Source organism: Urtica dioica, chromosome 12, assembly GCF_054948205.1.
Source record: "Urtica dioica subsp. dioica isolate 48M chromosome 12, U.dioica_male_clone48M_v1_H2, whole genome shotgun sequence".
Lineage (NCBI taxonomy): Eukaryota > Viridiplantae > Streptophyta > Magnoliopsida > Rosales > Urticaceae > Urtica > Urtica dioica.
Genome location: NC_142767.1, coordinates 20,634,005 through 20,661,316, shown reverse-complemented (window position 1 = coordinate 20,661,316; position 27,312 = coordinate 20,634,005). Strand labels below are relative to the sequence as shown.

The window sequence follows — 27,312 nt, the reverse complement described above, 5'->3', positions numbered from 1 at the left end:
ATTATTTTCTTTTTATCAAAACTTGTTTGCATATTAAATTATTGATCGTGTATATACTATAAATGTAAATATTGATTGAAAATGTTTTTTTTTTAACATTTTTACTGCGTCATGTCTACACTACTAGACTTGCATAGATAATTTAATGAATGTCAATAATGATAAAAATACCTCTTGGTCTCTTTATAACGAGATTCCGTAGATTCTCTTTATAACAGACAAATCTCATTGGCATAAGCCAGATCAGACAGTAGAAAGAGAGGAAGAATAATAATGATACACAGTGCACACATCTTCATCTTCACTGAATCATCTTTCTCGACCGAAAGTCGCCGGACGTTGGCATAAGCCCCATATGATAGTTCAATATTTGCATTTTTTTTCTTTTTATAAGCACACAAAAAATTTGCTTTCTCCGATTTTCGAGCGGCATATAAATTCGTTTTCGTCGGCCGCTGAGCTCTTGGCGTCGGTGCCGCCGCTGAAAATCGTCGACTTTTGAAACCTTGACTTTTGATGTACATGTCAAACATGCATGGGTTATAAAGTAAAGCGTTATTACAAAAAATGTTTGCTTTAATAATTAATATAATAATAGTGCAATATACGACAATGAATCGAGTGGTTTAAGGCGCCAGACCCAAATTTTGGTCTTCTAAAGAGGGCGTGGGTTCGAATCCCAATTCTGCATCTTTAAGTTGTAAAGTGGGAGAGATTCTAAGAGCATCTTTAATGGTAATCAAATGTCAAATTAGCTTATCATGCCACATATAAGTCATACCAAAATACAACTTACTTTAAGCTAAATCATCCACAATGGTAAGTTGATTTCTCATCTTGTTTAAGTTTATCCCACTTGTCAATTTCTATTTTTGTTTATTTTTTATTCAATTTTCACTTGAATCTTCTCATATTCAATACTATGCCGTTGGTAAAGCAGTATAAAAAAAAATAAAATAATTGCTAAAATATACATCAAGTGGTGTATTGAGTCTCATGTATTTTGCTTAAGCAAGTAGCTCTATAGAGCCAATTTCTCTAGCCAATCACATAGTCAAATTGCCAAATAATGGTTAAGCAAATAGCTTAACACTTCTCCTAATTGCAAGCAAGTCCTTAAAGTTGTTAAGCCAAACACCATTACAGATGCTCTAAGAGCATGCTTATTTTCAAGTGTACCTTTCTTTTTTCTTTTTTTCTTTTTTGAGAAGTGACATTATTGATCAAGAATCACTATTGGTCAAGATTACATGATTTTGTATAAGAACATTAAGTTGAAAGAGGTATGTATGAGATTACACTAGACCAAACTAGCTACCACTTCAAGTGTACCTCTTACATATCTTATTTTCTTATTGACACAGAGGTAGATTATATTTCTCATTTCGGTTGAGCTATATTCTCTTGTTTTGTTTGATCGGTCAATTAAAATAGTGGTAATTAATAGGGGAATTGCCAAAACTATTAAGTTTTTTTTTTAAAAAAAAAATGGTATTCCTACAAAAATCTTAAAAAAGATTTGTAGGGATGACAAACATGTCATTAATATCACAAATAGTGACAAACTAAAGACTCATACATCATTCTTTTTTAGATTTTTGTAGGAATCCATAATTTTTTTTTGAAACACTCGTGTTCAAATCCCTAATATACATTCCATTCAAGTATTTATTTGGGAGACAGGGCAGTGGGATTCTGATCTCCTCCTTCATTGACTTCGACGTGGAGTTTTATTGAGTGTCGTCCCCGAATCTATTGAGCAAGAGTGTGGTGCACATCACACGAACAATTCAACAAGAGGGGATTCGTAGAAGTATTCTATGCATCCTGAACGAGATTAAAAAATTTAGTATCGATCGTTAATCTTGTGCTAAAAATTTGAGAGAGGACTTTTATTAGCACTAACGAGCAGATCAAAATCAGCCATGAACGAAGTGTATAAATATAGAGGAGGGCTCACCAAGTGCCAGAACAACAAGAATTAAAAGCTAAAGCAGCAAGTTGATGAAAGATGATGAAAGCTTGATGTTAATTACGATCAAAATAGACTCATCTTATTTGCAAGTATCACGTTTCATGCTTCAAGCCGGTTTTCTTGATTGGTTTAGTTTTCTAAAAGAGTCCGGCAAAGGAAACTAAAGATATATCAAAGAGAACAGAAACAAAATTTTTAAGACATATAAAATGAAAAATCCATGTTACATGCACCAAAGAAATAACATGAAGACAAGTCTTAAAAACTCTAAAGAAATAAGTTACTACTCAAATAAGTCACAAAGACATGCAATGATAATATGATCAGGCCTTGGTCTTCTTAGGCATACGGTAGCAATATTCAGAAATGATCGAAGATTTGGGTTATATTCAGAAACAGTGAGCCAAAACTTGAAGACCAAGACATCTTGAGAATATACAAACCTTTTGATCGAGATCACAAAGTGACCTCCAGCTTTCAAAAAGTAACTAGCATCGAGTGCTAGAATTCTTGCCTGTTAGGATTAACACAGGAGGATCAGAACGAAGAAAATTAATAACATTCTATGGCAATGAAAATTGAAAGCTATTGCCTTACCGTCATCGAAAATGTCTTATCTCGACAACTAAACATTACCATTACTTCGATTACAATAATGGGTTAGACACTTACAATAGAGTAAAAAATTAAATAGCAATACCATAAGCCAGACAAAGCATCAGATTCTCGGGCTTAAATCACCCATAGTGTCTTGAAGGGGAATCCGCGGAAGATCATCGTGTGCTTTGCAGATATAACGAAAGTGAATATATTACTAACCAAAAAAAAAAAAAAAAAGATTTGACAAAATTGACAACGCATTCACATATATAGTAACTAGCTCTGTTACACTAAAAATCACAGGCGTTTGGAAATATAAAGATTAAGAACTTGTAATGCATCAGATAGCTCGGGTTAACATCATACGTATGTCGTGTAGGGGAATCCGAGTAATTCATCAAATTCGAATGTATATAAACTATAGAAACCACGGAAGGATAATAAACATAACAAAAAACACTATCCACAATCTAGACAATTTTGACAAGCATTAATTTATAGCAAAACAAAAACGATTTCTATGTACGAAATGGAAATTAGCTAGTTTAGGTAAATGATTAATCAAATACAAGATATAACGACACTGAACAAACCCGCACAAATATGATAAAATCTCAAATGTGAAAATTAAAAATGTAACAGAAAGGTAAACCTGATCGGGTTGAGCAACATCTGAAAATATAACATCGACCATTCCGACCAACATCCTGTATTTAGATCGGGACTGTGGACTAGCTTTGAGTAAAGTAATTTGGGCTTTGTTAAGTGAGCGGATTTACCGTGTGCAAACCGTGCAGAACATAACGTTCCGTTTCCAATAGCATATGAGTCAACTGTACACGCATTTGCCTCATTTTCCACGCTTTTTAGATATCACCTAATTTTGATGCTAAAAACTGACGTGTCAGAAGTCATATCAATTTAAGAAAGCAATATCAAGAAGAATCTCGACAGTGCTTAACGAGTAAGCTATCTCGCCCCCAAAAAAAAAAACTTCACCATTATCAACCTGCCTAATTATGCCTCCTATCTCAGATTAATTAACTACCACACTGGTTATGAGTCTTGTGACTTGTGAGTGACCTTAAATGAAAAGCATATTAATATTCCTTCAACCAAGACAAGGGCATAACAGTCTTTCAACGAAAGCATATGCCCTCAGTGGCAAATGCGTAAATTTCGTCCCCAACGTTTTATTACACCTATAAATACCCCTTTGCCAAAAGAAGAATGAAACCATCTCATCGTTTCAACGAGAAAACCTGTCGTTTTTCCAAAACAGAAGAAGAAAAGAAATGTCGTCTCGCTACGAACTGGAAGTAAAAGTCTCCTCCGCGAAGAACGTCAAGAACGTGAACTGGCGGTACGGTCCGACCCGTCCGTACGCCGTCCTGTGGGTCGACCCGAACCGGAAATGCTCGACCCGGTCCGACGACCTGAACGACACCGATCCGGTCTGGGACGAGACTCTCGTGATCCCACTCACCGCCCCGATCGACGACGATGAAACCACGCTCCACATCGACGTCGTCCACGCCGGCTCCGAGCCCGACACCAAGCGCCTCATCGGCTCGGCTCGGCTCCCGATCCGCGAAATAATCGACGAAGTCGGCTTCGACGAGCGCGCCGATCGGACTCTCAAGCTCAAACGCCCCTCCGGAAGGCCGCACGGAAAGCTCGAAGTTAGGGTTTCCGTACGCGATCCCTACCGCCGTCCGCCGGAACCCTACTCCGTCGGACCTCATCCCGGCGAGGCTTACTACGCGCCGCCTCCGCCTCCGCCGATGCCGTACGGAGCGCCGGCGAGAGATCCGTACTATTCGGCGCCGATCGCCGCGCCTCCTTCGGGGTATCCGTACGGAAGCGGCTCGTACGGCGGCGGAGAGGAGGAGAAGAAGAAGGGGAAGTTTGGGGGAATGGGGACGGGGCTGGCGGTGGGAGCGGCGGCGGGGCTGCTGGGAGGTCTGGCTCTGGCGGAAGGAGTGGATTACGTGGAGGATCAGATCGCCGATGACGCGGCGGCGAAAGTGGAGGAAGATCTCGGCTACGACGATGACGACTTCTAGATGATTCTTTACCTCTATGATCTCTCATGTTCGTTTTCGTTCTATTGAGCCTTTTGGTGTGTTTGGTTGACGAAATGACACGTGTACTTTTTTTTTTTTTTTTTTTTTTTTTTTTTTTTATTGCTGGGTGTGGGACATAAATAAATAAAATAAATATAACGGCGATTTGGAATAAAAGTCAAGAATAGAGAGGATAAAAGAAGCCGACTTTTGTGAATTTAAATAGGGAAAATAACACATTTATACCCTCCTGTGTACATTCGGTTTTCAAAAATGTCGAGTTCATACCATCTGTTTAACTAAATTGACGAAATTATACCATCTGTTTAATTAAAATGACGAAATTATACCCTGAAATAGACAACAGTGTCACGAATATTCTTTTTATTGACTTTTCATTGACGTTGACTATAATATTTATATATAAACACCAATTATCTTTATTCATTCGCGCCATATATGTAATTTATTTAAAAACTAAAAAATAAACAATAGTCTCTTAATCGTGAAAAACACAGAAAGAGGCAAATGGGTAAACATCGATAGTTGATAGTCATCAAAATCGCATATTCGAACAGAGAATCCAGGATTTAGAGTTTCAATTTGAACATTGAATGAAGTCATTTCTTAGGAGGTATGAGTTTTATTATTTAATTTCAATTTAAGGCTATTTTTATTTCAAAATTGAGAATTTGTAAGTTAGGGCACTGATTTAGATTTGATTTGGTTTTTCTTATATAAGAGTTAATATCAATGAAAGGGGGATTTGTGACGCTGTTATTTATTTCAGGGTATAATTTCGTCATTTTAGTTAAACAGATAGTATGAACTCGACATTTTTGAAAATCGAGGGTTAAACTCGACATTTCACTAAAACACAGGGTATAAATGTGTTATTTTCTCATTTAAATACGGTTACTTATGATTCATGTTAGGTGAAGAAAAAAACAATTGTGATTCATGCGTTTCTTTATGTTAGTGATAATTTATTTTTGGGTACATCCGCGTCAATTGACGGATTTAAATTATTATTAAATGTTTTGTTATTGGTATTTGGCATCCGGATGCATGAGTTCTCTCGAATAATTAAATGCAAAATAGATAAATATCCATCGTCTTTTTTAGGCATTATCAATCAAAATACAACAAAAATATTATTAGGGATAATGTTGTCGTTTTATTTATCGTCATAGGCATGTTGTGTCATATTGTTTTTTTCTCCACGAGCAGTTGCGCATCAAAAGTAGTGAATATATTGTTTATTTTAATATTAAAATCTTAGGTGCTAGCTTTTTTTAATTGTTGGTTGCGTAGCTTTATAGTTGTAACTTGTAAGAGAGTTTGCGGTTTCCACATTATGTTCGTTGTAGAGCATCAAGTAAATTTAGAATTTAGTAAATTGTCTGTAAAAAAAAAAAGTAAATTGTCTTCACTATGTTCATGTTTGGGCACTTTCATTTAGTGAATCGTTAAAACTATAAACGTGAAATGCAAAATGTGATCCCATTATATTACACATATTAAAATTAATAAAATATACTTATTTTTTGTGGTTGAAAGTCATGAAGTTAGTTTGGTCCAATGATTGAAATGCTGTTTCAAGACTCAGATTTTACTAATATCCAGTGGTATACCGTGGAATACAGAAAAAAAAAAAAGAATAAATTGTGACGTTGAACTTACTGTTACAGTCGAATGATACCGTCAAATACCATATTTATTGAGAGGAATGCAGTGAACAAATATATTTTTTTTAAAAAGTCATACATAACATAGAATAAAAATAGAAACAATCTATAGTATCTTCATTACATTACAAGTCATAATTCAAAAAGTTCAACACAACATTTATTCAAAATTATATTAAATTCGAATTTAACAAACAAATTAAAAAAAATAGGACACAAAATCAAAATAATGATAATATTCATGTTAATAACCAACTAATTTAACAAAAAACTCAAAAACACATTTAAATCAAAACTTAATTTTCCGATCTGACAAAAAAAAAGTTTGAAAAAAATTGGATACAAACTCAGATTAATACCAATAATCAAGTTAGAAACTAAGAAATTGAACTTAATTATAAAAAATCACAAAAAATTTCATAAAAATACACTATATTTCATCAAGGTTTGAAGTTCGTCGTGATTTGTACACTTACCAATCTTCACGCTCGCTTTTCGTCGGGACGCAAGGAATAGTCGTCTTTAGACCGCCGAAAAATGAAGGAATCCCTAGGATTTGACGGAAGAAATCGGGACCAAAACCAGAAAGGTGTCGAAAAATATCCTAAAACTTCCCCGACACCTTTCTGATTTTGGTCTCGATTACCTTTTAAATACCATGGTATTTGGGAAAAAACCAATTTGGTCGATGAATATGTTATCCTCTTTGAGTATGAGTTTTTATCTCATATTAGGGAGATGCACGCACGACAGAGCCAGCTAAGGACCAAATGCATCCTTTGAACTTTTGATAATTATAATTTTTACCCCATTTTTTGTTTATTATTTTTTATATTTTGGTCTAAAATTATATGATTTTTTTTTTCATGTATGCCCTTTCGAATAATGGTTTTTCAAATTTGCTTTCCTTAAATGTAATATATGGCTCCGCCATAAAAAACATGGAAATGTTTTGGCAACTCACGACTAGTTCACCCCTGAGCAATTTTTCAATAGTATTCTAACCGATCATCTCTGCATTAAAAAAAAAAAAAAATCTTCTATAATATTTCCGTTCGTCAAATAATTTGTTATAACTTTTAATAATCATTGAAACAACATACAAAATGTAGATGGATTACATGATAATGTTCACCAATCATTATATAGGATGACATAAGCCAATGTCATTTTAGTTAAATAAGTAAATGTTACACAACCAAGCATCGTAACCGAAAGGGAAATTCAAATTGTTATTTTCTTGCAAATTATCCAAACAATCACAAGTCTTCACGTGCACTACAAGTCCCGGAATTGAAGCCTATATCTTATTGTCCTACAAGCAAAAGCTAGAGGAAAAGGAAACATCTTTTATGCTTTATAAATCGACTACTCTCTTCTTTGAGAGAAGAAACAGAGAGGCTATTTTTAGTGGACAAAAGCCATCGTATTGACATCTTAGATTGGTTTTTGTTATTTCTTCTTCCTTCGTACTCATCTTCCTTTCTTATTTATTTACAGGGCTTTTGCTAATTTAATTAGCTTACCCTGTTTCGTCGTTGTGTCGTTCAGAGAAAATCAACAACAAGTGTATTGGCGAGACTGAGATTTGCATTTGGGAGATGAAGAAGAAAGTCAGCTCTCGCATTAGGAATTTTTTTTCATGCATCGGTATGTATTTACTATTACTAATTCTCGTCCCATTTAGTATATCTGCAAGAGAATAAAATAATGACTGGATCATCTCAACATTGAATATTTTGAAGTGAACTGAAAAAAAATGCTCATGGAAATGAAAGTGAATAGAAAATACCAAAAATGTATATTTTTTCCTAAAACAATGCATTAGGCAAAAATTCAACGAATACTTTATGATCATTCCCTGAATATCTCCAATTTTCATATATTTTATGATTTTTTTTTTTATTTCAGATAATTTTTCCGTGATTTTAAAAGAAACCATAAATAAATAATACAAAAAACGAAATATATGACTTAAAACAAATCAAATGAAACTTTAAACACCAAGGAAAATACCGTAAAAAAATATATATTATCAAGATAAGAATGAGAAATAGGATATTCTCGTATATAGTAATTAAATTGGGGTAGCTAGGATATTTTCCACATGAATTAGCTTCATTACCAGATAAAAGCACGTAACGCCCAAAAGATAGCAAGGGAAATAATGTATGGATTATTCTAAATATTTTACCATTTATTTTTGGGACATTTTCTTAACTAAGACTAAATTAAGAGACATTTCCATTTTCCTACTTTTTTAAAAAATTTACCAAACTAGGACTAGTAAAAAAAAAATTCTTTTTCTTGATGGGCTGAGCGGGAAAATAGAAAGAAAGAGAAAAAATAAGAAATTTTATTGGGAAAAATTGTAGGTTGGTAATTAGTATGATGGTATAATAGGTATAATTTTGTGTATCTCTCATTTGACCGTTCCTAGTTTGGTAAATTTTTGAAAAAAAGTAGGAAAATGGAAATTGACCTTAATTTAGTCATACTTTTGACAATTTTCCTTTATTTTTTTTTATACCAAAATCTATTAATTGCTTCTAATTTTCAAAATTATGATTATTTATTCACAAACTTGTCAATATATAACTATGTTTATTGACAAATTTGAACATAATTTTGGAATTAAAATAATTGTTAACTTTTAGTAAAAATAAAATTATAAATAATCATAGTTTTGTAATCAAACAGCCTATATACTGATTTTAGTCTTTAAAATGAAATGCAGTGATGGACGGTGATACTTCCAGTCCCAGCCGTTCTATAAGCGTAGATGTACGCGAGGAATACGCAAACGCCTTCCGTACACAATCGTATGTCGAATTTTGGACACATGTCGTCGAGTTATCCGACGGTTGTACTTGCGCCACGCCTATTCCAGCCGAGTCAACTTCGGCGGCTCGGCTCCCATCGTACCGTCTATTCGCCGAGTGTCTTTTGGATCCAGATCAGCTTACGGTCACAAAGATCTTAAATTCCGTTTCGGGTCATAAGATTAGGCCCAATATCCGTACTTTATTGTCCGAATATTTCTCCCAAACAGCCAGTGCTTCAGCTTTATGTGCCCTCCTGTTGAAGGACATCGAAACGACACGTGTCAAATACCGCTCGTTCAAAGCCACCCTCGCGGCTCCGCTGCTATCAGACTCCGTGGACACGTTTCTCTCGCCCGTTTCGTCCCCGTTTCGGGTCGTTTCGATCCGAACGGACTGTTCTGATTTACTCCAGCGTCTGGAGTCGAAACGTGATAAGGCCCGAGCGAAACTCCACGTCATCAACAGCGCGAGGCACGGCTCGGCTGTCGTCCTCGTGGCTCTTGCGGCTTCGCTGAGCGTGATCATCGTCACCCACGCGCTGTCGTTTCTGGTGGCGCTGCCGGCTCTGATATCGGCTTCGATCGAGCTGGCGGCTTCGAGGCGGCTCGCGAGGGCCGCGGCTCAGCTCGACGCGGCGGCTAAAGGGACGTACACGCTGAGCCGCGACTTGGACACGATAAGCCACTTGGTGGCTCGGCTCAACGACGAGCTCGAGCACGTTCGAGGGACGGCTAGGTTTTGGGTGGAGAGGAGATCGGACGGAGATTGGGTGCAAGCGAGCGGTGACGTGGCGCGCCAGCTGAAGAAGAACGAGGCCGGCTTCAAGGAGCAAGTTGATGAGCTGGAGGAACATTTGTATCTTTGCTTCATGACCATAAATCGAGCCAGAAACACCGTCGTCAAGGAGATTCTAAAACAACCCACCAAACATCCTTGTGTTTTATCATCAAAGTAGAACTTATTGTTCGTGTAATTTATGAAAATGTCATGTAATTTTTTGGAGACATTTTATTTTAGTTTTTTTTTTCTTTTTGTAATGTGAAATTATAAATCTTTGTTTGGTTACTTTTCTCCGTTCCATTGCTACCGTGGACTTTACACACAATCGAGCAAATGATATCGGATCGGATAGATATCTCTTTTTATCTCAGTTTCAAATACATGGTGAAACTTAATTTAGCTAGGCTTGATATCATGTAGTCACATGAGGATATGCGTAAAAAGACAAGCCATGTACTTGAATACAAATAACTCGATGAGCCCAACCTTTATACACATACCTTTGAGCTTAATTTCTAGATTATTCACTGTATATATGACAGGAGCAGAGAGACGTAGGAGGGGACTAACATGAAAAAAAAAATCTTAGGGTTAATTTGAAGTTTTTTTAAAAGTATAATTATTTTGTACTAAATAAAATTAAAAATGATATATATATCGCGACCGGCAGCTCTCTTTTCACGCCCAAAATTGAATTGAAAAAACAGGAAACATAACGCTCAGTCCTTGGGCAAAAGATCTATTTCTTTCAGTTTTTTGTTATACTTATATTATACCTGCCTACAATACAAGGTATATGCTTTTTTTTTTTTTTGCTTCAAGTGTGTGTATACTTAAAGTATACCTCATATGTGAATGAAGTTGCTTTGCTTTCCAAGCCCTATCAAAACGCCAGAATAAATATGTTTACCTGGGTGATACCTAACTTTTCATGCCCGTACGTCGTTGTTATTGACATTTTGCCAAACTTATTTATTCAATTATGTGGTAAGTTAAAAATATTAATTCAACCGTTTAATTAGTTAAATGTGCTACATATATTTTTTACTCACATTATTACTTTCTCTTATGTACACAAATTCCCTCACATAAATGAAAATACTAAGCTTTCTTTTTTGCTCTGCAATGCAAAACATAGAAATAGTGCAATAAAAGTTTAACATTTTTAAGATCGTTAAGAAAATGAGTGTTTTTTATATTTTTAAATTAAATGGTAAATAATTATTTTTCTTACAAATTTATTTTACTAGTAAAAATACATAGTTAAAAAATTATAAACAAATTTCATAATAAATAAAAATAAAAAATTCTTTACAATTAAAAAAGCTATATTTTGCGAAAACAAGTTAATTAATAAACATTACATTTATGATTTATTTTCAATGAGTAGCAAGTTCTTCAATGAATATTGATACAAATATTATTAAACTGATCATGTCACATTATCAAAATCAATTAAAATTTGATAGTTCTATTATTGAAATTAAGAAAGAATATTGTTTTCCTACATAAACTTTAACCGTTTTCATATTTCGTGATCGATCTATTAAAACTTTTAAAATAGTTAACGAAATTTAATAATCTTTCACGAAATACATTGATATTTATATAAATTTTAAGTTTTTCCTTATTTCGTGATCGATCTATTAAAAAATTTAAAATAATTTACGAAGTTTAAAAATCCTTCACGAAATACATTGATATTTATACAAAGCTATATACACGCACATATGTTTTCTCAAGTCAACTCTCTTGTTAAGTAATAGATGACCACCCCAAATTAATCAAACACTGAGTTTCAACTTTCAACCAATGACACACGTCTAAATCTTGGTGAGACTGCTAACAATAAACAATATACACAAAACCATACTCTTAAATCTTAATACTATGTTCCCAATATTTTTTTTAAAACTAAAACATATAACATTGAGTTGTGCAGAAAGGCTGAAAATTTTAGATATGATTGTCCATTATTTATTGTGTAGCTGCACGATCTGAACAAGTCACGTTGGGGAGTGGTGAGACCAATAAATATCATCAACCGAAAAACACTTTCATTGAGGTTAATCACATGAGTTTTCTTTTCAGTTACTTTTAAATTTTATATTTATGGTTACTTTATAATTTATATCAACGAGAAAAAAATACCAGTAATTTCTTATGATGATTATATTATTATTTAACTCTCGAGTTACTTATATAGTGTCCTTTTTGTTATATTTTTCTGTTTAAAATGTGTTAAAAAATAACGAGATGACTTATTTTCAATGAATATAGAGAGACACTATATTCGCACAAGAAGAATAACAATGAAAAAATTATTTTTTAAAAATTTAATTAATTGTAAGTTGAAATTAATATGGAGAGCTAGAGATGATGACTTATTTTCAATGAATATAGAGAGACACTATATTCACACAAGAAGAATAACAATGAAAAAATTATTTTTAAAAATTTAATTAAGTTGAAACTAAAATATGGAGAGCTATTAAGATATGGGGTGGCAAACAAATGACACATATCTATATTTTCTGTTAATAATGGAGTTTGGTATGTTCCTTCTCATTGGCCTAAAAAGTCAATCCAACAATTCGACAAAAGATGATAGAAAGTTCAATAGTTTAGTTGAGAGAAAAGTGGTTGCATAATAACCCTTAAAGAAAGAAATAACTCATATTACGGAGGTAGTTTATGTGGCACATCGCGCTACGCGTAGGAATAATAACCTAGCTAAATCTGAGCAACTTTATTTTTTAAAATTTAGCTAAACTTTCTAATAACATTTTTCATGATTATTATTTATGGTCGTCATATATCATAATAGGCAACACTAGGTTACTACATCTTTGACTAACCCTAAGAAATTATTACGTCAAATCACTCAAATGTTAGAAAGAGCTGTGTTATTTCAGCAATTGATTTGACGGTTGACCTCGGTCGCAACTTAATTAACTACTACAACTCGCGTTTGTTAACGTACGTATACTCTATAATAATAATATACATGCATAGGCGCAAAAATTAATTAGCCAGCTAGCGAGTTCTTCTAGTCAAACATTCAGCACAGTGCACTCTATTCTAGGCTAAGAGAAGCAAAGACAGCCAAAGAGAGAGGTCGAAAATTTATGGCGCGCACAAGAGTCACATGGCCTGTGTTACTGTGTATATCTGACGATAAATATGAAAATGAAAGCACTAATAATTAAGCAGCTCTTAAAAATGAGAGAGAGAGAGAGAGGGAGAGATGATGTAAAATTACAAAGGCTGGTGATGATCGGCAAATGGGCAACCAAAATAATAAGAAAATAACTTTTTGGGGAGAGAACAAAGGCTTTATGATTTGATTGGAGGAACTCCAGCTAAGCCCTTTCAATAGTTGGGTCCTATTTAAACAAGTATATATGCCCATACCAAAACAAGGAAAAAAATTCGGTTAAAGAAAAAATTTTGATTTAAATTTTAATTGAAATTATTCGGTTAAAATTAACCGTACGGTTAATTTTAATTGAATTTTCGGTTAAAATTAATCGTACGGTTAATTTTAACCGAATAAAAAACAATTAACCTAGGTTAATTGAAAAATTAATCGTACTGTACAATCACATCATGTGGATGTGGCTTAAAGAAAGTGTTAAAACAATACGTGGGAATGTGGGATACGTAAGCAATTGTCCACTTTTGCTGCAGTTGTCCACTTTTCGGTTAAAACAATTAATTGCAATTAATTGTCCACTTTTCTATTTCGGTTAACAATTAACCGTGAGAAAAAAATTCGGTTAAAGGTTAACTGAAGTTAACCGAATTTTCAAGTTTAGTACATAGTACATACTTGCTTTAGTTCAATAAAATAATTTCTCATAAAATTGCTCTCGGTAAAGTTTTTCGAAACTAATCATACAAATAATTTATATAGACTTTTTATCGAATTTGTTTTCATTGGTAAATAATCATATTTTAAAAAAACTTGCTAGTTTGAGCTTCATATATAACTTTGAATTTAAGCATTACTATTAAATTGAGATTCTACAATACTTAAAAACAGTGATAAATTACAACACTTTTATATCGTTGTAGAATCCAGTATTATAAAATCTTCTACAACACTTTATGTACTGTTGTAGAAACTTCCGAAAATTTTACAACACTTAGCGTACTGTTGTAGAAATCTAAGGGATTCTACAACGGTATACTAAACATTGTAAAAACTTCTACAATGGTACAGTTTCGTTGTATAGTAATGAGCATGGTCCTCTCTTCAAACATTAATACGAACATAGGTTTTTTTGGGGGAGAAACATTATGACTTGTAACATGCACAAAATTAAAATAAAAAAATTTGAACACAAATTCATTTTTGTAGTTTTATTTTTAATTGATTCGAATGTGAAAGATATTTCTCTATTATTCTATATAAATTTATGGTGGTAAAACGGTGAACTGCTTAATAATTACCCAAAATGAATCGATATATATATATATATATATATATATATATATATATATATATATATATATAATTAAGAGGTAGATTACAAATAATTTGGTTCAGTAATTAACCAGGCTAGTTTAATATAATCACATTGTTAGTCAGTTTTAAAGACGCGTTAAATTTGATTAACTACCGTAAGCGAACCAAAGTTAAATAATATATAAACTGAAATATTGAATATATATTTGATATTTTGTATTTAAAAACTGTTAATCAATTTAGTTGGCCGAATGAAAACAAAACGATTAATTGGATAATTAAAATTTGATTTTCAACCGGTTTGGTTATTTCTACGGTATTTTTTGTATCATATAATAAAGAAAGGTAACAAACTAAACCGAACACCCCAATATACGAGCTTTAATCTCTTGGTAAAATTTGATCAAATTAATATGTAAAATGCTGACTATATTTTATTTGCAATTGAGGATATAGCGAGAACCCATTTAGCTAAACACAAATTGCACATATATAAGAATGCTCTTTTTTTTTTAGGTGTGTAGGAATTATCTAATTATATCCGTTAAAAATACCATTAATAAGTTGTTTTAGATTACACGTTAGCAAATAGCTGGCTGTCATCATCAAACGAGTTTTAGAAGTGCCTAAAACAATTATCTAACTTCTTAATCAATACGATTTTATGAGTGCTCTGATAGATCAGCTTCATGAGAGGGGTTTAATTAAATTTGGTTGTGGACCAGCAGTACTAGATGTCAGAGTATAAAGACGTCAACAAGTTGGTAGACTCATAATTCACATTAAAATGTACAACTAATGGACGCGGATGGGCATTTCTTAAGTGAAAAAAAAATGCAAATTCTGATTTTTCTAGGCAGAATCCACTTCGCCCGGGATTACGTAAAAAAAACCTGTTAAAATTTACGAGGGCCAATTAAAATGAAAAAATCAGAATACTTGCGTATATATACATATTTGTTGGGTTTATTGGTGTTGAACTTCTGAACTCTAATATTCTATTCCGAATTTCGGGATCGATGAATCACTCCATCCCGGAATGAAGAAATTTAATCCGTTCTATTTTTTTTTTTTTGCTAAATGGACGTAATTGTGTTCCATTTGATCATGTACGTGAGAGAGAGGAGATTAAATCAACACTATCAACATTATAGTGTTAGTCAAATGATAAATAACGCAAACAATAGGCTCAAGATCAATTTATAATGAAAGCACATTTTTAGTGTTAAAGGATATATATCGGGTAGATGGGTATGCGTCTACTTATTCGAATTTAAATTTGAACCTTATAAAATCTTAGCGGGTCTTACCCGATTATCCGAGATAAAAAGGGTATTCCAATTAAACTAGGTAACAGGCCAAATAACAGCTAAAATTACCATCCCATTCCGCAAGAGAAAAGAAACATTTATTGATCTCAACCGCACCAAAAATAGCCAATAAATGCTCTTTTCAACTACACTAGAAAGAAAGAGATACTGTTTCTCTCACTACTATAAGTACGCACTATATCCCATTTCAACTAATAAGAACACAAAAAAAATATATATACTGAACACAATCTTTTATCTTCTGATCTGATCTGATCTCACAAACTAATAAGCCCAAAAAGAAATCAGGAAAAGATGGTTCAGAGCGATAGTCCTCCTCCTCCGAAGGCGAAAATCACAAACAAATCCCACGTGAAGCCGAACAAAGAGATCGGCAAAAAGACGTACCAATTGGTGACATTCGATCTCCCATACTTGGCGTTTTACTACAACCAGAAGCTGATGTTCTACAAAGGGACCGACTTCGAGGGAACGGTGGAGAAGCTGAAAGACGGCCTGGCCTCGGTCCTGGTCGAGTTTCACCAGCTGGCGGGGAAGCTCGGGACCGACGAGGAAGGCGTGTTCAGAGTCGAGTACGACGATGATGACGTGGACGGCGTCGAGGTCGTCGAGGCTTCCGCGGAGGAGATCGGGATCGGAGACCTGTTGGTCGAGGAAGGCACCGCCACTTTCAAGGAGCTTATTCCTTTGAACGGCGTGCTTAACTTGGAAGGCACTCATAGGCCTTTGTTGTCCGTTCAGGTAATAATAATAATAATAATAATACTAATTAGTAGTAGTTGAAGCGCATGCATGCATGCATTGAAATTATATTAGCCTAGACGTACATGTATGTATGGATTATCATTTTTTTTTTTTTTTTTTTTTGTCTTTTCTTCTTAATTCGGTCGACAAAGGTTGACGATCAACTCTTCAGTTTGCAACGTAGATCTATTAAATTTAAAATCACTTTAGTTGGTTTTTATTATTTATTATTATTATTATTATTATTATACAAATTACAAACTATAATGAGAAATAATAGAATAGCGCGTGTTTGTTTTAATTTTAATTTATTTATTATATGTGTGGCTATTTGTGAATGTTGTACAACTACCCCAATGTTTGGATTAGTGGTTCACTATTAATGCCTTCTTTAACTGGCTCAGCTACCAGTTTGTAACGCTATCATTTATGGCTACCCTGTGCTCACTTTTTAGTACACTCCACCTTATCTTTTTATTAATAATTTCGGTGAGCCATGTGCGAACATTTAACCATATATCTCATCCTATCTAAAATTATTTAGCAATTTCGAACAAAATATCAACTGCTTTGTTAAATCTTTGATAGAATATACACCCCAAAAAACAACAAAAAATTATCCATCATGACAGTTTTTTTTTTTTTTTTCTCCTTTTCGGTTCTGTTTTATTATCACAAAAAGGTTTAATTACAGCAGTAGATTATAAATACAGATCATACAGAGTAAATAAATAAATGCATGCAACTAATTAATCAAAACCCGAAATGCCAGCTAACGAAGCTGAAAGACGGGATAGCGATCGGGTGCGCGTTCAACCACGCGATCCTAGACGGGACGGCCACGTGGCACTTCATGAGCTCATGGGCCGAGATCTGCAACGGCGCCGAGTCAATCTCGGCCAAGCCCTTCCTGGACCGCACCAAGGCCCGCAACACCAGAGTCAAGCTCGACCTAACCCTCCCTCCGGACCCCCACGCCGCCGTGGCGGCGGAGCCGGCGCCGGAGTCGAACGGAAAACCAGCCGCTCCGATCCTCCGCGAGAAGGTCTTCAAGTTCCCGGAGTCAACGATCGACTGGATCAAGTCGGAGGTCAACCGATCGGACGGCGCGGATCCGCCGCCGGCGAAGGCGTTCTCGACGTTCCAGTCGCTGTCGGCGCATATCTGGCGCCACGTGACCATGGCACGTGAGCTGAAGCCGGAGGACTACACGGTGTACACCGTGTTCGCCGACTGTCGGAAGCGAGTGGAGCCGGAGATGCCTGACACGTACTTCGGGAACCTGATTCAGGCGATCTTCACGGTCACTGCGGCGGGGCTTTTGGTCGGAAATCCGCCGGCGTTCGGCGCCGCGACGGTGCAGAAGGCTATTGAGGGACACGACTCCAAGGCCATCAACAAGCGTAATGACGAGTGGGAAGCCGCTCCCAAGATCTTCCAATTCAAGGTACGTATAAATAATTAAATATGTTTAAATACGTTATTAGCATGTATATACGAATGCTTCTTAACAAAATATATTATTTCTAGGAAGAATATATTGGATTGATGTTCAACATTTTCGTGAAATAGATAAATGTCTCCTATACCTCTCTCTACAAAAAATATATTTGTTTCTAGATTTGTGTCTCCTTTTATACTTTTATTGATACTTTAGAATAATGAACGGATCTGATATTCAAGAGAGACATCTGAAAATATATACATGTGATCATTTTTTTTTTTTTTTTTTTGTAATTTCGGAATTCCATATTTAAATGACCAAATATGTTAGTGGCAATACAAATAATTTTTTCGCACATTTTTGATAGGTGACATAAATCTTGTGCTAGGAACATCAACATGTACATTATATAGATTTAGTTAACAATGATAATTATTTTTGTGGATTAAAAAAAAAATGAATGAATTAGGACGCGGGGGTGAACTGCGTGGCGGTGGGAAGCTCGCCGAGGTTCAAGGTGTACAATGTGGATTTCGGGTTCGGGAAGCCAGAGGGAGTGAGGAGCGGGACCAACAACAGGTTCGACGGAATGGTGTACTTGTATCCCGGAAAGTCCGGCGGCAGAAGCATCGACGTCGAGATCAGCCTCGAGACCTCAGCCATGGAGAGGTTGGAGAAGGACCCCCAATTTCTCAACCCCATCATCACCACCGTCTGATCATTCGTACCATCACATCAATAATTATTTACTACTATGTGCATGCATGCATGGGATTTCTGTTGTTGTTGTTAACCTTTGTTGCTTTGATTCACTACGCTAGCTAGTTCTTACCGCGACTTGAGTGCAATGGCATTTTATTGTATCTCGGTGATGTTAAATAAGGGCTTAAAAGCACATCAACATCAACGTTTACTGTGTTAAGATCTTGTGGACGTGTTTAAATTTGATTGATTAGATTCCACTGATAATCAACTGTTAATTTACGTTTGCAGATGCCACTTCATTCGTTATTCGAAATTAAGTTAATTAACTAAAAGATTGATATCTAACAAACCAATTTTATCAATCCAAATAATGAATGTAAAGTTATTTTTATTAATAAGCTCCCAACCAAAATGTGGGTTCAAGTCACGATGTTGAAAATTATGTACGCATGTGAGCCACATAGAGACCAGGGGTGGGCCAATACCTCTCCTGAACTTTTAAAAATTACAAATTTTACTTTAAATTTTTAGCCCAAATTTATTTGATTTTTTTCAAATTTGCCCCTCTTTATTTTTTTTTTAAATTTCCCCCTTGACTTCAATTCCTAGCTCCGCACTGGGTGCATATGTCGTTATAATAGTAAAATTCATAATTAAAAACAAGTCGATCCCATAAGTATTGAACATTAACCGATAATTTATTAATATTGATACAATTAAAAATTGCAAAATATGACAGATACGTATGAATATGAGGAAGACAAAGATTTTAGCTTCATCCTTCTCTCATCTCTCATGTGGTTGGGATTCCTATAAGTAAGCTTGATTATTCAATCATACTATGTTAATCCCGCTCACATAACCGTATTGCTAAATCTCTCTCGAATATCTAACAACTTATGTCAATGCTGGATTTTCATCTCTCGAATAAGCAATTGGTTCGAGAACGTACAAATAGGTTGGAGTTACAATGTTGAAAAATATGTATGTCAGGTGCACAAATTTTATTAATCCATTCATTAATTTTGGTGCAGCATGTGCACCTGCGTCGTGACTCCAACCAATTTTGAGGTAGCGAGACTGCGATCGGAACGGAGCCTCCTTGTGGTGGAGCTCTCTCACTCTCTCTCTCAGCCGGAGTGTAAAGATATCACCTCGTTTAAGAGGTCTCTCTCTTTCTCTCTCGATTTCAGAGCTTCATAAGCAACGGCGAAATCAAAGAAAAAATCGAACACCAAAGGGGCACGTCGTGCCATGTCCATCCTTTGGCATCGGGTCTGTTGCGTTGTGGACCTCCATTATCAGTCTCGTCATAGTTATCAGTGAAGTAAACCCCCTAACTTCAGCAGCACACTTCGGGGATTTCCATTGGCCTCCACGATCAAGATTATGGTTTTCGAAGAGATCGTCATTGTTATTGTTGTTGTTGTTATTGATGTTGAAAAGACCAACAATTGTTATTCTATCAATCCCAGAAGAGGCCTTTCTAGTTTGAACTCGCTTGATGTTGAAATGGTATAAAGATGGTGAAGAGAGAGAGAGAGAGTTAAATAATGTTTTTCTGTACAATCTTTCTCTTTTTTATTTCATAATAATAATACTGAGTGGGGGTATTTTGTTAATTTTATATGTTTTAAGTCACATGTAACATGCACGTCAGCAAAATTTAGACGTAATGGTTAAAAAATTGACGGAATGGGCATTTTTGCAACAAAATGAAAGTTCAAACACTAATCTTATGAAGAAAAAAAATGAAATTGAAGGGATGTCATTTCTATCATTAGTATATTTTGTTGAGGTCTAAGGATGAGAAAAGTCCCACATCGGCCAAACACAAAGGTAAAAAAAATTTAAAGTACTATATATTGGGCTTGAACCGAGACTTTAGTACTAACTATTAAATAAACGGGTTTATGATTTTTTTGATCTCATCAAAAAGTTTCTCAAATCCCAAAGCACTGGGAGCAGGCGCTTGCCCATTCGTGCTTCTTCGATGTCTTAATAGGTCGGGATCGAAGATATATATTATCAAGCAATTATGAGCAGTTCTTCGTCGTCGGAGAATGAATTGGCACTCCAAGACGACGAGCCTATCCAATGGGAATGCCAGCAAGATGTATTGGCAGCTTTAGGAAAGTCTCGAACTGTGCTCCGTGGCAGTTTGTGCTATCTTCCGCCGACAGAGCTCCGAGGAGAAGCGATGTGGAAGATTGCTGGAGAAGAACCTACTCGGCTTTAGCGCTACAGATAGTCCACAATAATATCTCTTCTAAATTTTTTTTAAAATTTTTCAATGATTAAAGAGCCACCAAGCTGGCCCGATTCCTCACGTGTGGAAATCTCGGAGGGGATCCGATAATAAGTCTCCAAGAGGGTTCCGAGATGGCCGAACAATGCATTCTTCTTGCAATGACATACTCCAAACAATTATATGATATCTACTTGAGTAACGAAAATTTAAGTTTTCGTCGAGATATGATTTACATGTGACCTCTACATTGGTGATTTTATGCTGAGAGTTTCTTCGTGAATGGTTTGTTGCATTTAAGATCTCATGGAGTTTCTTAACTATGAATATTAGTGAGCTCATGTTGTTTTATGTTTGTTTTTACCTTGTGTACTTATATTGGATATTGTTCAATAGCTTTTATCACCAAAAAGTTTCATTGTCTATTAAGTAATTACACGATCCTGAATTATAATTTCTCTGATTTTATTAATTCTTTTACAAAAAATTAGCAAAATAGCCAAATCAAACCTTATGATTTGCTATTTAGTCAAGGTTTTGTAAATACTAAGTAAATAGCCATGTCGATGACGTGGCCCAATAATAGTTTTTTATTTCCGAAAATTGCCCATGTGCGTTTGAATTTTGAATTACATATTTGAATTTTCGGTTTAAATTTTTTCCCGAATTTTTTTGAATTGTTTTTTAGATATAAGTGTGAACATGATTTAGTCAATTTATGATTCCCTTTATTTTATGAACTAAATGGACGCGGAAGTTGTAATTTATTTGTTTCTTTTTATAGATTATTTCTGATATTTTCGGCCAGAAATATATTGTATCGTTTATTATTTAAATATATGTAAATAAGTTATAACAACTTATGCAGTAAATATGCGTAAATAAACACTTCCATATAACCAAATATAATAGTACTTAATATTTACACACATTTACTACAGATATTAACAACCATACATTGTTGTAAGATCGAAGGATTGACATACTCGGTGTAAATATATGTAAATAAATTTACACACGACAAAAATTTAAATTGCCCAATATTTCTCAGATTTACTGCAAAATATGTCAACACCTATTTTTTCATTCTAACATCCAAACACCCAAAATTCTAAATGCATTCACAATGGTTTTTCCCATACATTAACATTGAAACATGATTACATTTTACTACGCATCAAGATACATTAACAGAGATTTTTTCTTAATGGCAGATTAAATATTGGTGGAGAGATAATCGTAATTAATTTGCAGTTATTACTTCCTTGATTCTCGTTTACACGTTACCTCTATTTTTTTTTATTAAGTAAACCGTGTGCTTATAGGCGGAAAATGTCTGGGCTTTTTAGTAAATGTAGAAGTGTCTTAAATGATATCTGACTATTTACTTAGTATTTACAAAACCTTGGCTATTTAGCAATGTTAAAGGTTTGATTTGACTATTTTGCTAAATTACTTATTCTTTTATTAGTGATATACGTCTGTAATATCTTCTTTTACCAATTTTCTCATTTCTTTCCTTTATTCTTTTTATCCCTCCCTTTTTTATTTTCTGTTTTTCCTTCCTCCCACTTCTCTATGTTCTCTTTCACTCTCTCTTATTTCCTCCCACACAAGCTCAAGAAGCCTCTGATAAACTAGAACGTCGAGATTCGCCAAGAGTTTCAAACCCTTTGTGACAATAGCGAGACTATTGCTCGCGAGCTCCATCGAGTTTTGAGTTTGATCTCTAAACCGTGAATTTATGACAGCGAGAGGTCCTTGCTGGAATCCATCTCCACCGCGGTATCATTACGCGTGTCCGCTGAGTCATCCAAAACCTCATTGCAGACTTTTAGGGCCAAGGATATGCACATGGTGGCGTTGAGAACAGAAGCGACCATACCAGTGGTACAATGCCGTTAATCTTGGTCAAGCCTTCAAGAGTTGCTCTCAAGGCTCTTTTTGATTTTGCAGAACCACATGAGTGAGATATTTGCGTGCCCATGCAACATGATGTCCAACACTCTCGGCACATCTCAACTGTTGCCTTCACAAGAACTTGTAAATGTTCCGACAAAGTGTTAAAGATGGCCCAGGTTGCAAGTCTTAAAAAGTCTTCTTTTTGCCTCTTCCTCTTCCATTATCTGTAGTTTCATAGGCTGCCTCACTATTAGGTATGTCAGCCTCGTCCCCGTGGATCAGACGTGCCCCCATTTGTTTGGACGAATTCAATAAGGAGGTGGTACGCACCTATTCATCTTCAAATTCGGACCAATCATAGAGGGTTTAATTACCTTGATCAAGAAGACTCCAATTTGTTCAACTCTCAAGAAGAACGAAACAACTCCGACAAGCTATCTATCCTCATCACCTCTTCGACGGCGCTGAAAGATTTAACCACGTTTTGTTATATTGCTGAGAGAGAGAGAGAGAGTGAGAGAGAATTTGAAAATAAATTGTTCCTGAACGTGGCTTCAATTGTTGATATAATTTATATATGGATTTTGCTACGAAAATAAAAGTGGTTTCAATACAAGGTATTATAGGGTATTAAATGTGGTATCAAACGTGGTATCAATATAGGTTATTAGAGAGAGAAACTATCATATTGTTGAAAGTTGAAAATTGAAACTTTCCGATTTATTAATTATTGCTATAATTATACGATTTTTTTTTATCTTTCGTTAAAAAAAAAAAAATTAATTGAGGAATAATATATATTGTTAGAAAGGTTTCCTATTAGGATTCGTAGGTAGTGTTGTCTATGTGTATATATATATACCCTGTGAGGCCGAGTCCGACTAAATACAGCAAGACATAATTCGAAGTTGCGATTAGGAAGGACTAAATATGGGAGGAGGAGTGGAGTACCAGCTGCAGCGGAACTGACAAGTGATCGAAGGCGGCAGGTATTTATGCCAACTGTTCGTGGACGATGTGTCTCGAGAAAGTTCGCTGCCAGAAGACGGGAAACAGTACGTAGTCTTCCAAGCGAAGTACCTCCATTGCGCCCGCAGTCCGGTGAGGCAGAGGGTGATGCGTTTGTTCAGTCGGCAGCAAACGGAGGAGCGCCAGGATTTCGACTTCGCCTTTGCCACCGACTTGTTCGTCGACATGCCGTGGCGCATGCCCGAGGCCTTGCTGTTTCCCATCGGGTTCTGGCTGCGCCTCTGCTCCTTCGACGCCTTTTCCGAGTTCCCGACCACCAGGGTGCTCTTTTTCATGATGGTGATCTCCGGGCCCTACCACCCGGGCGGAGACGAGTATTTGGAGGGAGAATTCGACGACGACTCGTACGAGGTGGGGCTGCAGAACCAACTTATTAGGTGCGTCAGGCGCGTCCCCGTGGATCAGACGTGCCCCATTTGTTTGGACAAATTCGTGGGCCCTCACGATAAGGAGGTGGTACGCACCTACTGCTCCCATCTCTTCCACCGCGACTGCCTCGTCCCGTGGGCGCGCTCTCGTAACTCCTGCCCTTCTTGTCGCCGTCCCGTCATACAATGAACCACAAATCTGCGCTTTGTTTATAAACCCTGATGCACTTCCTATCTAAACATTGTATTGTGTTCTTAAATCTGAATTTACTATCTTTTTGCAGTCATGTTCATAAATCTAATTATTTTACCGGTATGGACTGTTGTCTATCCGAAGTAACAAATCAATTGTCTTCACATTTCATGAACTATTTAGCAAGCTTTTCAATATAAGCTTTTCAAATACAACACTAGCTTTGGCTATAAGTTTCGTTCACAAATCACCGTGCAATGCACTTCCACTTTTGAATCAGATTTGATTTATAAGCCAGACTGTAGTACTAACTGATTAAATAAACGGGTTTATGATTTTTCTTATCTCGTCAAAAGCTCACTCAAATCCCAAAGCCTCTTGGCCGTGTCTGTTTTCATGGCTTCCGAGCTCGCCTTCGAAATGTTACAATCAACAAAATACTCGCCGCTCACTCCTTTCACTTGCGGGGTCAACGCCACGTAACACGTCGTAGCTGCACCCTATAACATTATTTTAATAAATGAATTAGATTTATTTTTATATAATTTACAGTCTTATTTATTAGCCACACCTGTTGAACATTTTTCATGACATACTTGCCAATTGCTCCCACAAGCCCTGCACCAGAACAAAAGCTCAATGGTTGATAGAAATTCTCTAACAAGGAAAAAAAAAAAAAGGAGATTTAAGGGTCCTAAGTATTATTTACAGCTGGCGATTCCAATGTGACGGAATATATCAGTGACTATTAAACCAGGATGAAGCGAATTTGCAGTTATGTTGACCCCGTCTTCCTGAAAGAAAAACATTCAATTTAATGTCTTTTAGATTTGAATTTTGCAACACTTAAAAGAATGCGAACATGCCTTTAAGCGCCTCGACAACTCATTGGCGTGCAAAATGTTGGCAATCTTTGATTGCCCGTATGCTAATCTGCCATTGTAACTGAACTCGAACGCAATATAATAAAAATAAAACTTAGTTTAGCATTATCAATAAACATATCGTGATTTTTATAATACCTTGATTTGTCGTTGATTTTGTCGAAGCGAATTCCTTCGGGATATGAGGAGCGGTGAGCTCTAGAGGACACATTCACAATTCTTCCTTCTCTTTTGCTTTCAGCGGCGCTTTTCTTCATCGTGTCCAACAACAGTTTTGTCAAGAGAAAGTGACCTGCACAGAGAAAATTTCTAAATTAAAATATAAAATAAATAAAAATATATGTACAAAAACGGTTCTAATCAGAAATTCATACCTAAGTGGTTTGTGGCAAACTGTAGCTCTATGTTGTCTTTCGAAAGCGTGAATGGTGTTGCCATAATTCCTGCATTGTTACTTTCAACCCAAAAAAAATTACAATAAAATTTTAAAAAAAGTTTTGATTTGAGAGCTGTGAAATGAGCTTTCTCACATGAGGATGTTTAGAGGTTGACCAGTCGACTTGTAATCCGACGTGAATTGCCTTATGGACGAGAGCGAACTGAGGTCCAATTCCATGGCGTCGAGTTTAGCTTTCGGGATTTCTCTGACAATAGACTCTTTGACTTTTTTTCCAGCTTCCAAATTTCTCACAGCCATCACTACACGAACACCGCGTAATGCCAGAACTCGCGTAGTTTCAACTCCTATGCCACTAGATGCTCCTAAATTTATTGAGTAAAAAATGATCAGGAAATGTATAAATTTCTCATTTCTTGACATTTGGAAAGTTCCCTACAAAAAATTATTTTAGTTTTTTTATTTCAATTTCTTAAAGCTCTAAACTTGACAAAGATACTAGACTTGTAGTTGAAGGCAAGTATGTTAAATCGCAAAAGCATCTAAGTTCAATACTTCTCACTCTGCATATCTACATGTATATGTATATAGCATTAAAAATGACAAATTAGAGTAGCCGAAGAAAACCTTGGAGCGAAAGCCCTAATTCAGATTTTCAGAAACATGATGTTGAATTACTAATCAATCCTCGAGAGTGTACGGGATAATATATAACCTGTAACAATGGCGGTGAGATCTGTTCCATCAGTTCCTTGAGTGACCTCCTCGGCCGTAGAAGACGATGAGAACTCCGATGAGAATTTTCGTCGACCAAAAACCCACATTCTTCTTCGTCAAAAAGCAGTCCAATCCAAAAATTTGTTTGGCAATTTTTTTGGGCCGAGAAAGAAAATGGCAGATTGGCGATTAGTACGTGGACCCTGTTTTTGCCAGCTCATCAACACACACAATTGTAGATATGTTTTATTTACATAAATAATGCAATTGTTGATAATTAACGAAGCAAATCTTTTAAACCAAAAGCAAAAAGCTTTTAAATGGATCACCTAAAAGATTTAGGTAGCTTTGTTTTTTTGGGGACATTGGAACGAAGTAGAGAAGATTTTTGGTACCACAACTGGAGATTCTTTACCAACCTAAACTAAAGTACAAGTACAACAAAACGGTTGATATGGCTATAAATATCAATTTGTCTTATGAAAAATAATAAAATTATAAAACCTTCAGCGGGAATATGTCTTTGGTTAGTTGTTAGTTAGCCCAACGTGGATATAAATATAAACTCTATGTACTTCTTCTTTCACGTCAAATAAGTGATAAAGTTGTATATCATCACTATGTGATATTTCTGGTAATACATCACTATGTGATATTTCTGGTACTGATTTTTCAATTTTAGTTTTATCAATATCGATTTTTAAAAATTCGAGAGTTACCGGGTATCTTTGAAATATCATCACATAAACCGGTAACATCTTCACAGAAAAAAAATTAGTAGAAAAGCAAAAAAAATAAAAATAAATAACACTGGGCCGGTGAGAATTAAAGGCCCAATTAAATAGAGTCAAGACTAAAAAAAACACCGTAAAACATGCACGTGCGAGGAACCCCGTTTTTAAGAGAGTCACGTGCGGGTCACAACCACCCCCACACCCAAATCAC

General features: G+C 35.5%; 4 protein-coding genes and 2 non-coding genes across 6 annotated transcripts; 3 read left to right on the top strand and 3 right to left on the bottom strand.

Moving 5' to 3' along the window:
* Positions 1 to 2,689: 2,689 nt before the first annotated feature.
* On the bottom strand, positions 2,690 to 2,761 carry LOC149380172 (small nucleolar RNA snoR60). The gene has a single exon (XR_016294318.1). It is a non-coding gene; the product is annotated as a small nucleolar RNA snoR60 (small nucleolar RNA).
* Positions 2,762 to 2,911: 150 nt separating this feature from the next.
* On the bottom strand, positions 2,912 to 2,982 carry LOC149380171 (small nucleolar RNA snoR60). The gene has a single exon (XR_016294319.1). It is a non-coding gene; the product is annotated as a small nucleolar RNA snoR60 (small nucleolar RNA).
* A 559-nt stretch (positions 2,983 to 3,541) lies between these two features.
* On the top strand, positions 3,542 to 4,738 carry LOC149380170 (Calcium-dependent lipid-binding (CaLB domain) family protein). Its single transcript, XM_089602592.1, has one exon. It carries the CDS (start codon positions 3,871 to 3,873, stop codon positions 4,639 to 4,641), a length of 771 nt encoding a protein of 256 aa, XP_089458718.1. The 5' UTR covers positions 3,542 to 3,870; the 3' UTR covers positions 4,642 to 4,738.
* A 3,085-nt stretch (positions 4,739 to 7,823) lies between these two features.
* On the top strand, positions 7,824 to 10,146 carry LOC149380169 (transmembrane protein, putative (DUF677)). The gene is made up of 2 exons (XM_089603637.1): positions 7,824 to 7,979; positions 9,067 to 10,146. Exons 1-2 carry the CDS (start codon positions 7,931 to 7,933, stop codon positions 10,107 to 10,109), a joined length of 1,092 nt encoding a protein of 363 aa, XP_089459763.1. The 5' UTR covers positions 7,824 to 7,930; the 3' UTR covers positions 10,110 to 10,146.
* A 5,768-nt stretch (positions 10,147 to 15,914) lies between these two features.
* PEL3 (HXXXD-type acyl-transferase family protein) lies at positions 15,915 to 18,867 on the top strand. Its single transcript, XM_089603311.1, has 3 exons — positions 15,915 to 16,477; positions 17,253 to 17,927; positions 18,394 to 18,867. Exons 1-3 carry the CDS (start codon positions 16,031 to 16,033, stop codon positions 18,640 to 18,642), a joined length of 1,371 nt encoding a protein of 456 aa, XP_089459437.1. The 5' UTR covers positions 15,915 to 16,030; the 3' UTR covers positions 18,643 to 18,867.
* Positions 18,868 to 24,408: 5,541 nt separating this feature from the next.
* On the bottom strand, positions 24,409 to 26,540 carry LOC149380167 (short-chain dehydrogenase TIC 32, chloroplastic-like). Its single transcript, XM_089602833.1, has 8 exons — positions 26,366 to 26,540; positions 25,784 to 26,015; positions 25,628 to 25,707; positions 25,392 to 25,545; positions 25,232 to 25,314; positions 25,079 to 25,159; positions 24,941 to 24,987; positions 24,409 to 24,869 (listed from the first exon to the last, which is right to left on the bottom strand). The coding sequence occupies exons 1-8, from the start codon at positions 26,472 to 26,474 to the stop codon at positions 24,711 to 24,713; spliced, it is 945 nt and encodes a 314-aa protein (XP_089458959.1). The 5' UTR covers positions 26,475 to 26,540; the 3' UTR covers positions 24,409 to 24,710.
* Positions 26,541 to 27,312: the final 772 nt, after the last annotated feature.